At 38.8% G+C, this 17,627-nt stretch overlaps 1 protein-coding gene across 2 annotated transcripts in view; it reads left to right on the forward strand.

Moving 5' to 3' along the window:
* LOC149300710 (copine-4-like) overlaps positions 1–4,904 on the forward strand; it is a 127,330-nt gene extending 122,426 nt beyond the window's left edge. For both annotated transcript variants that reach the window (XM_089484948.1, XM_089484949.1), the window contains exon 15: positions 4,773–4,904. In XM_089484948.1, the coding sequence (XP_089341074.1) occupies positions 4,773–4,904 (132 nt within the window). The remainder of the gene's footprint in view (positions 1–4,772) is intronic.
* The last annotated feature ends 12,723 nt before the right edge of the window (positions 4,905–17,627 follow it).

A 17,627-nucleotide genomic window follows, 5' to 3' on the forward strand; every position in this document is an offset into this window, starting at 1 on the left:
TACACCACTTTGCCTCTCCCCCTCCCATACACCACTCTGGCTCCTCCCCCTCCCATACACCACTTTGCCTTCCCCCATACACCACTTTTCCTCTGCCCCCTCCCATACACCACTCTGCCTCCCCCCCTCCCATACACCACTTTGCCTTCTCCCCCCTCCCATACTCCACTCTGCCTCCTGTCAGCAACGGAGGTTCACAGGACACCAGGGAGCCGGGTAGAGAGGCAGAGTGGCGTATGGGAGGGGGAGGAGCCAGAGGGGTGTATGGGAGGGTGGCTCCCATAGACCCCTCTGACTCCTCCCCCTCCCATACACCGCTCTGCCTCTCTCCCAACTCCCTGGTGTTTTTTGAACCTCCATTGCTGACAGGCACTTTCACTGCAGCTTCATAGTGTCATAAAGCAAGTACTTACCCCAGCCATCGTTCCCACGCTGACATCTCTGCTCCTTCCCGGCTTACTGACACAGCAGCAAGCAGGGCCTCTCCAGCTACACTCCCACGCAGCTGCAGCCGGAGGTTAACAGGAGGGAGGGGGCGCTCGCTCCGTTGCCAGGGAGACGCGTCTCTCTCTAGCTGCCGGCAGAATCCAGTGAGACGCAGGACACGCTCCACCGTTGCCATAGCAACACGTTTCAAATACTGACGTCATTTTGGCGCCAAAATTTGAACGTATTTAGACGCTTTAGTCCCAGTATCCTTTGCTGAAGTATCAGTTGAAGTTGGATTCCTATACCGAAGCGTTCTCTGTGTTTTGACCCTTTGTGTACCAGACCCTATTCTCGCTTACCGACCATTATCTATTTGCTGCCTGCCTTTGACCCCCTGCTTGTTTTTTGACTCTGCCTCCGCTCGTGCCCTATTGTACCTCGCCTGGATTTGTGTCCTGTGTGTATTGGAGTTTTTTGCTATTAGGAACCTTTCGCTTACCAGCTCACTTCCGGATAGTGACACATAGAAGCCTCAGCGTAAGTGAAGGGCAGTAACGGAGGCTGTCTGTGCGATGCAGACCCCCACCAGCTGACAGAGAGGATGATCCTCTGCAGGAGACCTTGATTCTTTGTCAGCTGATGGGGGTCTGCACAATGTGCACAGACAGCCTCCGTTACTGCCCTTCACTTACGCTGAGGCTTCTATGAAGCTGCAGTGAAAGTGCCTGTCAGCAACGGAGGTTCACAAAATACCAGGGAGTCGGGAGAGAGGCAGAGAGGTGTATGGGAGGGGGGAGGAGTCAGAGGGGTGTATGGAAGTGGAGGGGAGAGACGGAAGTTGTCTGTGCGTATCGCATGGACACCCACCGGCCGACAGTGAGGGGAATCCAGGTCCCCTGTAGCGTTGCGGGGGATCTGGATTCTAGTGTTATAATCCGATCTCTGTTTGAGGTCGTATTATATAAGGAGAGAAGTTTTTCAGAGCATTTGCTCTGAAAAAACCTCTTTTTATAATCGATAAAAATCGATTCGACTAATCGATAATGAAAATCGTTGTCAACAATTTTAATTATCGATTATTATCGATTTTATCGATTAGTTGTTTCAGCCCTAGTAACATAATTGTGACTCTTTTCGTCACAAGGGATGCCGTCTACCATTTTTCATGGGAAGAATGATGAAAAGAGACACATTTACCTTGCCTGGAGTCTTTAATCTGCCCACACACTGTGCTAGGTACTGCACTGTGACAGCATGGCTACCTAACACTGAGTTATGTGACCCTATTGAACTGCTGCCCTTGTGAGTGTGCTGGCCCTGTTTGAGGAATGAGGACAGGCCTGGGGGCAGTTACATATTTTACAAAATTCATCACAGTGACTGTCTGTACAGTTTGCCACAATCACTTAAACGAATTATTATTTATATATATATATATATATATATATATATATATATATATATATATATAATATATCACAACAGTGGTATATTTGACACCAAAAGGGTGAGATGGCTTTGGTGACAACCATCTGTAAAATACTGCAGTGGGTCTTGTTTAGAACACATTACTGGCACTCAACTGTTAATCCCTTTTTTTTCACAAAGCTAAATGTAGCCATAATCTGTATGTATGCATATTAGCTCATTTTCACACAGAATTTTTTTATCCTCCATACTACAAGATATATTGGTGGTTATTAAAGTATATAAGTGGTGCTTTTTGCCACATTCGACAACTATGATTTTAGTCCTCAGTGTGATTTACCCAATTTTAGAAGCAGCAGTAGCACTATACAACAAGTTATACATATAAAATACCATCATTGATGAGGCCTATTAGCAGTATTGTAAATGTGTCACACAATTTCAAATATGACATAAATTAAATAGCAATGCAATGTTTACGGCCATCATCCCCTAATCATTCTTTATCCTAAGAATATTAGAATGTGAAGCCCTCTCTAAATCTCTCTGAGACTAACAATGGAAAATCAATGCCCAATGTATCCACAATCCAATATCTGCCTTTCTGTGTGCAGACAATATCTCCTCAGGGTATTCTCAGCCAACATGATGAAGGGATTGCTTCCAGAGAAAATTATTACATCACAGTGCATTATGTTAGGGCAGGCTATAGGTATCACCACCAGCAGCCAAATCTACCCCTAACTCGACTATAGTTAATATTGATTAAAGTCTATTTCCACAGCCAACCTGCAGCGAGCTGCTTTGAAATGTAACAATTCACCTATTCACAGAAATTGAAGTGGAGTCAAAGGTTTAACTTAACACAATAAACCTGACTCCTCTGGATGATGCGAGTTGACTCAGAACTGAACTAAATCCAGCAATTACCTCAATAAAGCATTTCCAACTAGACTGACAGGCAACAAGCTCAACATTAGTCAAGTCTAATGCAACTCAACTGCATTTGAGTTGAACTCAATTGTAACTTCACAGGAGAGGTGCAGCAACAGGAACTTGCATTTTTGTAAATGTTGTTGACTTAGTCAAGTAACTCTACTAATAACTTAGAGTGTAATGAGTAGACATCCTCATGTTCAGATTTCCAAGAGCATTTTGCTACTTGCTGATGAAAGTAAGCCAATTTGAATGTGATAGGTATTGCACCTTACCATTATGCCAGCGATCGCCTTTAAGGTTGCTGGTCACTCTAGCTTCCCATTGTCATTGGATGCATGTCTTCAGTCTGCACTTGCCACAGACCCCCCACCTACAGTCTGCTCATACCTGCCTGCTCTACAGACCCCTTGGTGCCCAAAGGTAGTGCCTACAGATGGGGTCAAAGAGAAAACCTAAGGCAACTGGACACAGCAACATCCGTCTGTCTTGAGCACAATCCCAAGACATAGATCAATATAATGCAGCTTCTGAGATTAAATTTTCTCTGGTCTAAAAATTTCTAAAAGGTACCAATTCTAGAAGTGAATGTTAAGTCGGTGGCATAATCTAAAAGCAGATGTGGTTTAAAAACAAATTTTAAACCACATCCAAACCAGTAAACTGGATAATGCCTTAAAAATATGTTGACGCTAGTGCAAACTCTGGTTATTTAAGACCTCCATACAATAAAACAAACCCAAAATATCAACTGAATAATATTGTAAACCTTAGTAGCTGAAGAGAGACATATTTTCAATGCACAACATTTAAATAATGAATAATTATATTGGACATGCATTTCTTTAAATAAAACAAAGCATGCGTGACATATTTAATTCAATCCTTTTCATTATATATTCAAAGTCAAATAGTTGCCCCAGTAAGCGTTCAGATCTTTATTTAATGAAAAATAATTTCCTAGTGTTCAAATACAGTCTCATTTATCTTCATTGCATCACAGAAATTCCACTTTAGTGAACACGATAGCCTGGATTCCATCTGCCGTAGTCATCTTCTGCCATTAACATGAACATTTTAAATTAATAAGAGCATAAAGGTGATGTTTCACGTTATATCACTCATTTGTTTCTCTTCAGGCATACATCCATCTAAGCAACACAGGCACTTTTTTTTGGTGCTGTTTCAACTATTCCCCCTAAATATAACCCTTTTATAAGTAAATGCTGCATTAGTAAGATCATCCCTGATAAGTTTAATGTCCAGACCATTTTCAGAAATAAGTAATTATGTAAAATGTTGCCTCAAACATAATTTTATGCCAGAAACGTTTCATATAGGAACACTACAGGGAAAAAAAGAGCTCTGGGGAGCTGTTAGGCTTCTACTGATGGATGCGACAAGTCAAAAAAGCGTTTTTTACCTGCAAAGTCATACACATATTACACACTAATGTGTATTTTACTCAATTCACAGGAAGCATAATGTAACAAAAAGTTATTTTTGTATGTTCTATGGTAGGACACAGGGAAGGGTCGGCAATATTTAAGACAACCAAGTGGCCAAATAGTAAAGCATCATAAAACATAATTGGCCATGTGCTGCTCTATATGCACTATACAGTCCTGTCCATTTACAGAAAGGCAATGCCAGAAAACCCACAAATTTCACATCATTTTCACTCCTGCATAGACCTTCCCTGGTGGTACACTATCTACCACCATCCAGTAATAATGTTGAAAAGCTCTGTTAATATTATTGCTTGTTCAATTAGAAAACCATTATGATTCTGTGGACTATTTTTGAGGCAAAATGCTCAGTATTGAGCACGTCATGTGGAAATTACCAGGTTCCTGATAAGATTACATTTTTACTACTGATGCAGAATTGTACTGTGTAATCATGGGCCAACGTGTCAATAAGCAGAAGTAACTAAAATGCCAAAACAAGAGATTGATTTTCTCATTCATTTATTACAGGCATCGCCAGCTGCACTCGCAAAAAGCGTTTTGGCGGAAGTTCCAAATCAAGTTGTGGACTATTACAATGGCAAAGGAATCAAACCAAAATGTATGTCAGAATACGAGTCTTCCAGGACACTAGGACCCTGAATTTCTTTGCACACTTTTTCAAGTTCCAAAATATTAATAATCCTAACTATATATACATAGCACGTTTTGGTGATTTTTAACTTAACAATATATATATTTTTCTTGCATGTATAACTGGAGGCTTGGATCGGTATAGCAGTTGTATTGTTCCAGAGTTTTTATGAAAAAACAAAAAAGCATGTCACCTTGATCAAAAGGTTAACTATATGTTCTTTTTATACAGAATTGTTGAAATTTTGCTAAATTTCTTATCATATTTACAATGTAGAACCTTTTTTGAACATTTCTTGAAAGGCTATAGCCAACAATTTAGATTTTACCTAGTGAGAAACTAAAAGGTGATTTTTTTTTTTTAAATGATAAAAGCATGGACGGTATTTTGCATGCCAGAATTATTATCTCAGTTTTATTATACCGTATTTGCTCGATTATAAGACTAGGTTTTTTTCAGAGCAAATGCTCTGAAAAATACCCCTTGTCTTCTAATCAGGGTCGTCTTATAATCAGACCTCAAATAGAGGTCTGACTATGAGACTAAGATCCAGATCCCCCGCACCGCTGCAGGGGACCTGGATCCTTCTGTCAACCCCCCCACCCCACCCCACACACACTTACCGGTGCTTCCATTTTCCTGCTGTATACTGGGGCAGTCGGATAGAGGTGTGGCTAGCAGCGGGGGTTGTCTGCGTCCATCGCGCAGACCTTCCCCGACTGTCAGAGATCAGAGTTCTGATCTGATCTCTGACAGCCGGGGAAGGTCTGCGCGATGGACGCAGACAACCCCCGCTGCTAGCCACACCTCCTTCCGGCTGCAGCGTAAGGAAGACTGCTGCCCTGGTATACAGCAGGAAATTGGAAGCACCGGTAAGTGTGTGTGGGGTGGGGGAGTGTTAAATGGGGGGGAGACAGAAGGAAGACTGCTGCCCCGGTATACAGCAGGAAATTGGAAGCACCGGTAAGTGTGTGTGTGTTTGGCGGGGGGGGGGGTGTAGTGTTAAATGGGGGCATAGGGCATTTCTGGAGGCAGAGTGCTCTATGAAATGCCTTTTAACCCCCTGAACGCCACTCTGCCTCCTGAAATGTCTTATACCTCCCTATATGCCACTCTGCCCCATAATATGCCTTTTAACCCCCTAAATGCCAGAGTGGCATATAGGGGTATAAGGCATTTCTGGAGGCAGAGTGGCACATAGGGGGTTAAAAGGCATATCATGGGGCACAGTGGCATATAGAGGGTTAAAAGGCATATCATGGGCCAAAGTGCCATATTGGAGTGGCAAGCCTGGGGGCAGATGTGCGTAACTGGGGGGCAGGTTGGAAAATACAAGGAAATAAAAACAAAAAAATAATTTTTTCAATCATAGCTTTTATTCAAAAATGTAATAGTTTACATGAATTAACATTTACTGGTAAAACTTTTTTCCTATAGGGTCGTCTTATATTCAGGCTTTTTCTTTTTTTCCTAAATTAATATTCAGATTTTGGGGGGTCGTCTTATAATCAGGGTCGTCTTATAATCGAGCAAATATGGTAATTATTGCTTGCAAACCGTTAGCCCAAAACAAAATTACCATGTCATTGAAGTTTCAAATTAAAACCAATTCTAAATTCAAAACCAAAAGATTTTGGCAATATCTGCATATTTACGCTTAATTGTGATGTTTTCTCTCAGATAGCAATGTACAGGTTTAAGCAATACATATGTGATATTCTGGGAACCTGCCTAATATTCAATATTATTATATAGGATATATATATATATATATATATATATATATATATATATATATATATATATACATACACAAGACATGAGGGGAAAGCTAAGCCCTAATATCAGTGGGCTACATCGCCATCAAATATTTGGCATCAGTTACCACCATTATTTATGATTAATCACAATGGAGCATAACAGGTATATATTGTATTTACTATAATACATTGCTTCAGGCATATGTAGATACTGAGAGATTAAGGGTTTGCAGATGTAGAAAGCCCACAGAAATGTTATAATACCACTGGGCAATTGGATGTACCACTCACTTGTTCTACAGTACCGGCTTGGCAAAAAAAAAACCTTGAGAAATCCACAGGGAGTTAAAAAGAGAATGAAGGTTATCTGCTCTTAAACAGCAGAAAAAAATAGAAAAAACCTTCAACTTAATATATAAATACTTATATATTTAGGCAGTGCATATCCCAAATGAAGTTAGACCACATCTTGCATATCAATCCTTTCAATCTGTCCAATCTCTGTTAATAACATAATGCAAAACGGACTCTTGTAAGACCTTGACGAATGGCAGAAAGCAAGTTTTGAAAAACCTGTATTTTTAGTCCAACCAGGAGTCTCATTAGTGACTGCAATTGTGTAAGTCAGTAACAGATGCATATCATTAGTGTAAAATATATAAGAATGTAGACAGATTTCATTCTTCACCAGTAAGTTTTCTTCTCTTTTGAAACAAAAAAGCTGTGCAAAAAGGGTGACCATTCATAGGGTAGACCTATAAAGTAGTCAAATGTATGCTTAGGAAGGTTCCTCATAAAATGTGAGCATCTAATGCGGAAATGTAGATATGAATTATTGTTTCAGTGTGGTGCGTGGTCTTTGAAAGAACAGAGCACTTCATTGCATGCTATGTTAATATAGCATGACAAGCAACATAGTATGAAGACTGGAGGTCGTGCGTCTTCGTTTCTGGCATGAGTGGTTGTTTTGCACAAGTATCGACCACTTGTGCGAAAATATTTTTCTCACTCAAATAAGATTATAAAAGCTCCTTTAAAAGTGAGCATAGAAAAAAGTACGTAGGAAAGTACGGATGAGCACAACAAAAGCACTATTTGTAAATGCAACATTTTTTCAATCAAGATAATAAATAGATTTATTGTAATGTATTTGGTTTAACTTCCATAATACTTTCCCTGTCAACAGAAATTCAGTCCATCCTTGGACTCTTAGGAATCAGCAAATGTGTTGTATGTGTTCTCAAAGCTGAGCAGCCTAGTATGGAATTAGTTATCAGCACATTACTCAGAGAACTCTAAATGAAAAATGTTTAGGGTGGCACAGAGCTTGTAAAATCCTATGCAAGTGTAGAAGCAGCTTAGCGGTAACACTGATTGTCTCAACAGGGTATTTACCAAATACCAATATCAACACACAGAGATGCGCTTCCCAATAGAAAAAAAGACAGAGAAACATAATGAGAGACTTGAACCCCAAAGTGTGTGGACTTTAACTGCTAACTATGTAAACACAGTCTCTGCAATACAATGAATTGCATCAATGATGCTCAAGGGAGATCATAACTTACATATTGTATTAAAGGGTTATTCATTGCTACTAAGCTGCACTATAACATGACCAGATAAAACATCACTCCACTATGAGTTTCCTCTTGCCCAAATATTTATTTTACATTATTTTATATCCTGTAATACCACCAAATGCATGTAGTAGAAGTCCGTAGATGGATTAGCATGAAGGGCATTTTTGCAGAATGTACGTGAGATGTACAAAATAAGCACAATGTATAAAATATGAAAGAATTGTGTTGTTTCCAGCTGATTTTTATGTCTGTTTTTGAGCTGGTCACAGAAAAACACAATAAATCATAGTAAGATTCCAGATTTACAAATGTCTAATGTTATATTTGAATAGTTGACGCTGTAATGGTTGTAAATAGTTTGTTATTTTTAATAGTTACAATGCCATTTATATAAAATAACATTTTTAGTGAGAGGTTTTGGGCAATTTTGAAAAAGCTCAGCTTCTGGTGCGGCAATAAAGTCTGCAGTTGCCAACCATATAATGTAAGTAGCATTAGCACTATTTATTAGAGGTTCTGTTTTAAAACAGTTGCAGACCAAGGAACTAGGGGAAATTCTACCGGAAATCACATTTAACTGGACACCTGAATAAATGTGCCTATGAAATGAGGTTTTTGGTGACATATCTTTTGAGGTACTACTCAAAATTCTAAGGAAAGCAGTGAAATATTGTCGCTGACTTCTTAGAGCATTGCCCAAGATTTGCCTTAAAATATTTACCTTAAAGCTCTTTTTTTACTGTTTTGTTAGCTACTGATTTACATAACTAAATTATGGGACGCTACAACCGGATTTAGAATTAGTTAAGCAGATACAACGTCACTAATTACTAAGCAGCTAATAGCATTTCCAGCTTCATTGGGTTTTCTGGTAAACACAAGGAGCTGAACACATTTGCTCATCAAATTGCAACATCTGCCAGTAGGTACTGATTTCAGTTGTCAAGTCGAGAAAGATGTAGCCAAGTTCACTTCATAATTGTAGGGTTTGTATCATGTCATAAGTTTGGAAGGGAGTGAAGAAGCAGAAACCTGAGGTTCACTAACTGCCAAGGTGAAGAATAATGACAAAAGCTCTGCCATACCCCTATGCACAGTGCTGTCAGATTTCAGGGGGTTGTCTTATAATCGAGCAAATACGGTAAATACATAAAGACAAGGACACTACACAGCAAACCACAAATATGTTCTGTGGGTCTGTCATAGGATATTGTTCACTAAATGGAGGTGAAATGTTCATTGATGCGTAGTTGAGAGATTATCTAAATAGAATTGCATTTTTTTTCATTAAATCAAAAAGTACCATTTCCCAGCAATTCCAAGATAATGATGTAATACTGCAATATTGTGATATGTAGTATTGCAACAGCTTACATTTTTCCTTGTGGGTGTATTTTAGGCTTCGCTAAACCTTTTATAAAGTGTTCTAGATACTTGAATCTGCAGTGTTGCACCAATTTAGGCCTGGGTAATTCTTCTGCCCTCGAGAAGAGACTTTCCCCTAACAGAAGCATCTGTATTAGTGTACATTAACTATGAAAAAACACGCTTCTCATAAAGATGCAGTGTGTTTGTAAACGTCAGGTGCAGGAGCTATGGAGACATATTAAAGAACAGCCATTTTTATAATTACCACGCATAGAGCTATGAACAGTAAAACTGTTTACCTCTTAAGTCTTAGAGAAAAAAACTACATGTATAGGTATTGAGTGATACCATTTAGTAAATACTAATAAAAGTGCTTCAGTTGAGAAAATAGAATTTACAAACGTCCTGTTACAGAATACCATGTGTATTGAATATGCAGGTGTATATGTGCAGAATAGTTGGGGTTATACAATAAATATCTGTTTCTCAGTAACACCTGAGACTGTAATCCTGAAATTAATATTTTATAAATGAATAATAATCTTAATTCAGTCATAAAAAAGGAAACACTAGGCAGCTTCATTACATAAAAGTTTCTCAGATTGTGGGACATGTACATCATATGGGTATTTCTGAAGGTTCTAGGAGATACTTCAGTACCTGCTTAATTGAGGGTCTATTTCATATGAAACTGTCCAACTGGGGGTTTCTATACATCAGAAAATTCTTATTAGGAATACTTGGCTGAAAAAGGTTGAGAAAATGCTTTGTATGGCTGATACATCATAATATTTTGCACAAGGGCTCTATAACTCCCCATGCATTGTCTTTCGGTAGTACATCTAATATAGATTTTACCAACTCATAAATACAGCATCTAAAAAAAACCCCACAAGGGTGAATAGTGCAGTTTTGGTGTCTGAAAAGTTTGTTTTAATTTGGTTTGTGATAACCATTACTGTTCCAATGTCTACATGGTAAGATGTACAGTCACATAAAGACCTCCGATTTTGTTCAGATCTAGTTAGGCGACAGCATTTAATTCTATGAACCTTTTCCCACTAAAAGGTGTCACAAATATATCAAGACTCTATAAAGGCAAGGGATGTCTGAACAGATTACGAACTTTATCAAACAATGACTCTCCCTCCATTTAGTGAGCTGCCCTAACAGACATTCAAATAAGATGAATGGGATTGTAATTACGAAAAGCAAAACAATCTTTTGGTGAAATGCCTTTAGTTATTATTGAAACAAGTACTTTTTTCCTATGTAACTAAAGGCTGCAATGTAACCTAATAGTATATTCCGCCACATGTAAAGTGAATGGGTGCATTATATTGTATCCTACTGATCCCAGTTTTATGTTCAGTGTAACTACAGACCCAGACATCTGTGCAAAGGGGTATTATATATATAAATATTCTGTATATAATAAGCTACTGATAATGTATGTCATGGTTCTTGCAATGTATTTGAGTCCCTCAATTGTTTGGGTTTTTTTTCATATGTTGGAAAAAAGGAACAAACTATCTTGCCAACGTGGCATTATCCTGAAGTACAAATGTTATATGTATTTAATATATTTGTACTGTTCTGATCAAAATGTTTGTACCATGAGTTAACTTATTCATTGTTTATTTGTATGTTTAGGACAATAAAGCTTTAAGAGCCACTTGACACCAGCATAAACATGTCGAAAGCCCTGCATGCAAAAAATAAAGTCATAAGTGAATGAAAAATACATATAAAAAGAAATATTTTGATGGTTCAGCATGTTGACTATTGCTTAAACTTAGTATTTTAGTCAAGTGAATTAGTTTGCCAAAAGAGAGGGTGATTATAAGAGGTATTTAAGTGCATAGTTGGATTTTAAATTGCACATTGATACAACTTTGGACCACAAATAGGGCCAGCAGATTTACAATTTCTTCAGAAAATAAGATGTTTGGTCCTTGAACTACTGCATACCTTTCTAGACTTCCTTTGAATGTACAGCTGTCTGTCATGTTCTGTGAACAACAAATTTGTATCATTTTTGGTGGTTTGATCCAATTCAATTTTGCATGAAGCATTTGCCTTGATGAACTTTGGCATGATTTATTTTTGTGAGGCTAATAATCTGTCTATGCTACCCCCGTAAATAAATTTAGTAACACAACTTTTAAAAAAAATATGACCATACAGAAATCTATTATACTGAAAATGTGGTGTTTCGCTTGAGTCATTGTCTCAGGCATATGTGGACCTTTTGTAATCTAAGGGCAATGGTGGGAGATCCCTCATTGTAATGGGTTGTACCACTCAGCTGTAGATGCACGTGAGGATACTGTACAATATGGAGGTGGGGGTGATATTATACTGTGAGAAAAACATTTAAATCATTTTACATTGTTGGATTTTCTGAATAAATTGAGCCCCTGTTAATGTTTTTTGTGTTGCCTCTTTAATGGGTGTTTAATGTTCCAAGCAGTTTGTTTGAGATTGTACATACCCAGAACAGACTAAAATCAGCATGTGGTCAAGAGTATCTGGTGATCCTGCTGTGTGAGAGTTCATTATGGATTACTTGACATACGTACTGGATTTGCTCGATTACAAAACAAGGTTTTTCTAAGAAATAATCTGAAAAAATTACCGTGTTTTATAATCAGACCTGCCATCACTCACTCACTCACTCTTTTATACTCACTTACTCTCTAGTGCTTTCTCACTCTCTCACGCTATCATTTACTCTCTCACACTCTCAGTTTACCTTTTCACTGACCACTTCTATGATTTCAAACAAAGCATTTCCTTAGCTATTAACCCAAAGTCTGAATTCATTCACTCTGGAAATTACAGGACAGGATAACAATAGGGGAAATATTGGAGAAAAAAAAAAACGTGGGCACTGATTGTATCATTAAAGTGACAAACTGGTAAAGGTGAGCAGAAAATCACAATGAAGAGCTCCTTGGACTGGGCCACCACCGACCTCTAATTACTAGGGAAAGCCATTTTTACTTAAATATGAATATGTATATTCAACAACTTCAATTAGCAAAACATTTGAGTTTTGTGCCCCACACCTGAATCATTTTAAGGGAATTGTTAGCACAAGAATATGAGCTTGTCCATAGATATAAAAGAAAAAAAATGTCTGTTAATAAATGAAAAACCTGTGCAAGCTAATATGCAGATCTAGTCTTTTATAAAGCAAGAGAAATAAAATAGACTTATGCCTATATAAACATGTCTGAGACACGTACACAAAGGTATGCCACTTTTTGATTTCTTACACATGGTTAAATGGGATTCCTCATAATTGTGTCTTGCAACAATTTTAATCACTGTGGCATTTGCCTTGGAGAGCTCTGTGTATGAATGACAATGCTTTTAAAAGCTCTCTCTTCACAGAGCTTGGCAATTTGCCTCACAAGTGATATTATGATTTATCAGTGTGTTGATTAGGTGAATAACATTTTTTATTTGCTGTAAAGTTCATTTCAACTTATCATCGATGGAAACCTGCAACCTTCATCATAACGGTTGGCTTTTATTTATGAAGTCAGTCGATTGATGTGAAAAAATAATTTTTACAGCTGAGAACGGACAAAGCTTATATAACATACCATACTAAGAGTCTACACTTGGAAGAGTGTCTGTTTTAGCACTGATCGTCAGAATTATCTTGTTTATTAGGTAAATTCAATCTAAAGATATATCACATCTAATATTATATTAAACTAAAGATATATCACATCTAATATTATATTAAACTGTCAAAGGGATCAAGGTACCAATAGAATCCACCCATAGAAACCATACCTTAAAAAATCCTATTTAAGGGAGGGTATACCATCACTCAATCATTGGCCTTAGGATACATGTGTTGTGAGGTATGGATATTATCTGCATAGCATCTTACCATCATGGTGCTACACTAGCAAGCCGGGTGCCATTACAGACACTCAACACTAGTGCTTAGTTTTAGATGGTGGTTGCAGACGGCTTGGGGTATTTCAGGAGAGCTACACGAGGGAAAGAGAGAGAAAATAATAAGAGAAGATATTTTTTTAGGTTAGAAATGGGGCTGGGTTCTGACTCTAGAAGACCAGGGGGGGTATCATGGCAATTAAATTAACTTTCCCAAGGTAAACAACATTTGGCCAAAAAAAAATGTCCCCAAAACACATATATGCTACATATACAGGAAAAACATGCGTACTAATACAAAATATGAATAATGAAGTGGCTTGCAGATCAGGTACAGCTACATACCTTTTTTATTATTATTATTTATTGTTTTATATAGCGCCATCAGATTCCATAGCGCTGTACAATGGGTGGACAGGACATAACAGATAGTATGTAACATAACAATTTGACATACAGAGACAACAGCTCAAACAAGCTTACAATCTAGAGGGATTTAATGTGTATTACAAAATAGGTAAAAGGTAAAATAAAGGCAGGGAGAAAGATGGATAGGCCGGGGGAGGGCATTCCAGAGGATAGGGGCAGCCCTTGAGAAATCTTGTAAGCATGCTTGAGAGCTAGAAATCAAAGGAGAGGATAGAAGTAGATCATTGGATGAGCGGAGAGACCAGTGTGGAGTGTATTTAGTGATGAGATGTAGGTAGGGGAACCACTGTGAAAGGCTTTGAAAGTAAGAGTCAGGATTTTTAAATGAATCCTGAAGCGCAGCCAGTGAAGAGACTGACAGAGGGGAGAGGTGTTAGTGAAGTGATGGGAGAGGAAGAGGAGTCTGGCAGCAGCATTCATGGAGGATTGTAGAGGGGTGAGACGGTTAAGAAGGAGATCAGCTAAGAAAGAATTACACTAATCAAGGCGGGAGATAAGAAGGGCATGGATGAGAGCCTTAGTGGCATGCTGTGTTAGGAAGGGAGGTGAAGTAGGTTACTTTAGCAAGGTTGAGAGCAGAGTAGTAGGAAGGTAGCATAAATCTGTACTGCAGAAAGCCAGCCACTCAGCAATTCGGGAACAATGTCGTAGGTGTCGGGCTACAGTCGTGTGCCAGGGTTGGAAACGTGAACGTCGTGAAGAGTGGGAAGTAACTGGGGCTACATCCTCAAGAGCTGATGTGAGAGTGGCGTTATAGAGAAAGGTAGCATTATTAGGGCATGACATGTTAGAGATGGGAGAGAGGATAGGGAGTAAATCGGTTGAGAACTTCTGAAGGTAATTGAGCTGAGGTCTCTGGTTAGGCGAGGATGGGGTGCAGGGGAGTTAGTGGGAGGCAATGTTAGAGAGCAGGAAATGAAGTGATGGTCAGTGAGGGGGAAAGGAGAATTAGATAAATTAGTGAGAGAGCACATGCTAGAAAAAATAAGATCCAGGGTGTGACCATCATCATGAGTAGGGGAGTTAATATGTTGTGTGAGATCAAAACAGGAGGTAATAGAAAGAAACTTTGAAGCCATGGGACTTAATGGGGTGTCAACTGGGATCACAGAAAGAATATCAAGGATAACAGAAAGAATATCAGAGAAGAGAAAGAAAGGCAGCCATGAGGAGAAATGGTCAAGAAAGATGTTAGCCGGGCCAGGAGGAACGTTATATAACAGCTATGTTTAAAGGGATGGGATTAAATAGGAGAAAGAGATTGACGGAGCAGAGGGAATAGGTTGAAAAGTACAAGTTGGGGAGAGTAGGAAGCCAAACCCACCACCCTTTCTGTCGTCAGATCTAGGAGTGTGAGTGAGGTGAAGGCCACCATTGGAGAGAGCAGTGGGAGAGGCAGTGTTACAAGAGGTTAGCCAGGTTTCAGGTAGAGCGAGAAGGTGCAGGGAACTAGAGGCAAAGTGGTCGTGTAAGGCTGTTAGTTTGTTACAGACAGAATGTGCATTCCAGAGTGCAAAGGTAAATGGGGGGGGTAGGAGGAGCAGCAGGGTATGTGGACAATATTATTGATGTTTCTGGGCCAGGATTTGGAAAAATATCGTGAGCTGCTAAAAGAAGTAGAAGAGAGAGTTAGAGAAGGTGGGAATAGGGCTTGTGTGAGTGGAGAGATTGCTGGGAGTGAGGGGAGGTGGGGGAAAGGGACGAGGTGAAGTTGAAAAGTGCTTGGGATGAGAGAAGGGGAGAATAAAGTAATGATGGTGCAATACAGACATAGTGTGGAGGTGCTGTTGGCTGGAGAGAGATAACTGTTCTAATAATAGAGGAAAGTGAAAAAAGGACCAAGAGGATTGTGAGCATAGTAACTGGAGACAGATGGTGATGGGAATGGAGTGGTGGAGCAAGCACAATAAGCAGTAGGCAGCACTTGGTGACAGTTCAATGGAGTATTGATTGCAGGGAGCCTCCAGGTTCCTCTTTGTCCTTCCTTATTGCCCTCCTTGGTGAACTCCCTTGGTAAACTGGACAATTAATTAAGCAGGGTAGCCAGCAATTATGCTGATTACACACAGGGTAAAGGCAAAAAAGTGGAATACCTGTTGGAGAGAAGAGAAAGATGATACATTAGGACCTGGTGATTATTTGGGATGAGTATCAGCAGAATCAACTCCCTTGGTAAACTCCAAAACAGTGGAAGGTGCCCTGTGCCGTTTTGATTCTTGCAAGGTTCTCTCTGCAGATGCTTTCAGATAGAGGTTTGCAGGGGGCTTGGGATGTTTCAGGGAAGCTACAAGAGGGGAAAGAGGTACATTCTTACTCAGAAACATCTCAAGCTCACTTGTACCATTACAGAAAAATAATCTCCACCCACATGTTATTTTAATTAAGAAATTGACTGGTTGGTAGGGTGACCACATCCACCATGTTTTCCAGGACACATATCATTTTTACATATTGTTGACCAGCCCATTTAAAATGCTGCCCTGCCGTATGGGGGATGTATATTTGACTAAATAGCATGTATGGATGGGATAATACATTGTTTCCATTACCTAGTGGATCACCTGAAATAGCACAGCTGCAAAGACCTCTGCACATGAAGAACATATTCAGAAGGTACAATTCAACTTTGGGCATTATCAAGGTCCGATTTCAATGAGCTTCGGTTGCAGCAAGAGGTTGGCTTTTCCTGTGTAATGCATAGTTTAATCGATAAGATTTCCAGTTAAATTATACATTATGCAGGGCCAGCTGAGCCCTTCTTGTTGGATAAATTTGCCATAATGAATAGTGACATTAGGGAGTTAAAACCTCTGGCCAACTCCCCACAACAAACCCACCTATGGGCAATATTGCCAAACATTAAGATGCAACATTGTACCACTGCTAACTTGACATAGATCTAATAAACCCACATCCCTAAATCCATAGAAAAAAATAGTTCTTGCGTTTATGTTGAAATTGGTCAATAATTCAAAAATAACAAATAGAAATGTAATCAGCATATTTATACCAACATATGGATGGAAATGATGTTTAACCACTTTTATGACATAGTTTCATATGCAATACACTATAATCTTTCTTCTAGAATGACAATATTTATAACAGGTTAAATGAATCCATCTAATTGTGTTGCTTGGTATAAGCATCTGCACATAATATAGAAAGGCATTGTATTTTTATCTTCTCTAATAAATGTTTTATGGGCCTGCATCTATAACAGCTACTTTGTACTGAGCATGAGTTGAAGGGCATGCATCATGAAAAGACCCTCCAGAAAAAAAAGAATATAGGCTGTTTATATTTTTCAAAGAAGGGATACCTAGTATGTCTCCAGTGAATAAACTATCTTTCATTATTTCCTCTGGACACTCTTATCAGTTTCTTATCTGTGCCACAAAAAGTAATAAAGACATCCAAGATATATTCAGTTCTAGAGATATTAGTTTAACAAGACAGAAATAACAGAATTGTTTCCCTGCAGCCTTGACAGTCTGATAAGTCAAGTATTTGGAAAAAACCTTAACTCATAAAAAAAGAGCAGCAACCAATTGAAGCTCAGTTTAGACAACTTGGAATATTAATTGACATTGCTTGACAATTTATTGTGAATCAGAATGGATAATTTTTAGAGACATAAGCCAGGTTTCCACTACATTCTGAGGCCAATCAG

This window comes from Sceloporus occidentalis, unplaced genomic scaffold (genome assembly GCF_023333645.1).
Source record: "Sceloporus occidentalis isolate IW3139 unplaced genomic scaffold, rSceOcc1.0.p SCAF_23, whole genome shotgun sequence".
NCBI lineage: Eukaryota > Metazoa > Chordata > Lepidosauria > Squamata > Phrynosomatidae > Sceloporus > Sceloporus occidentalis.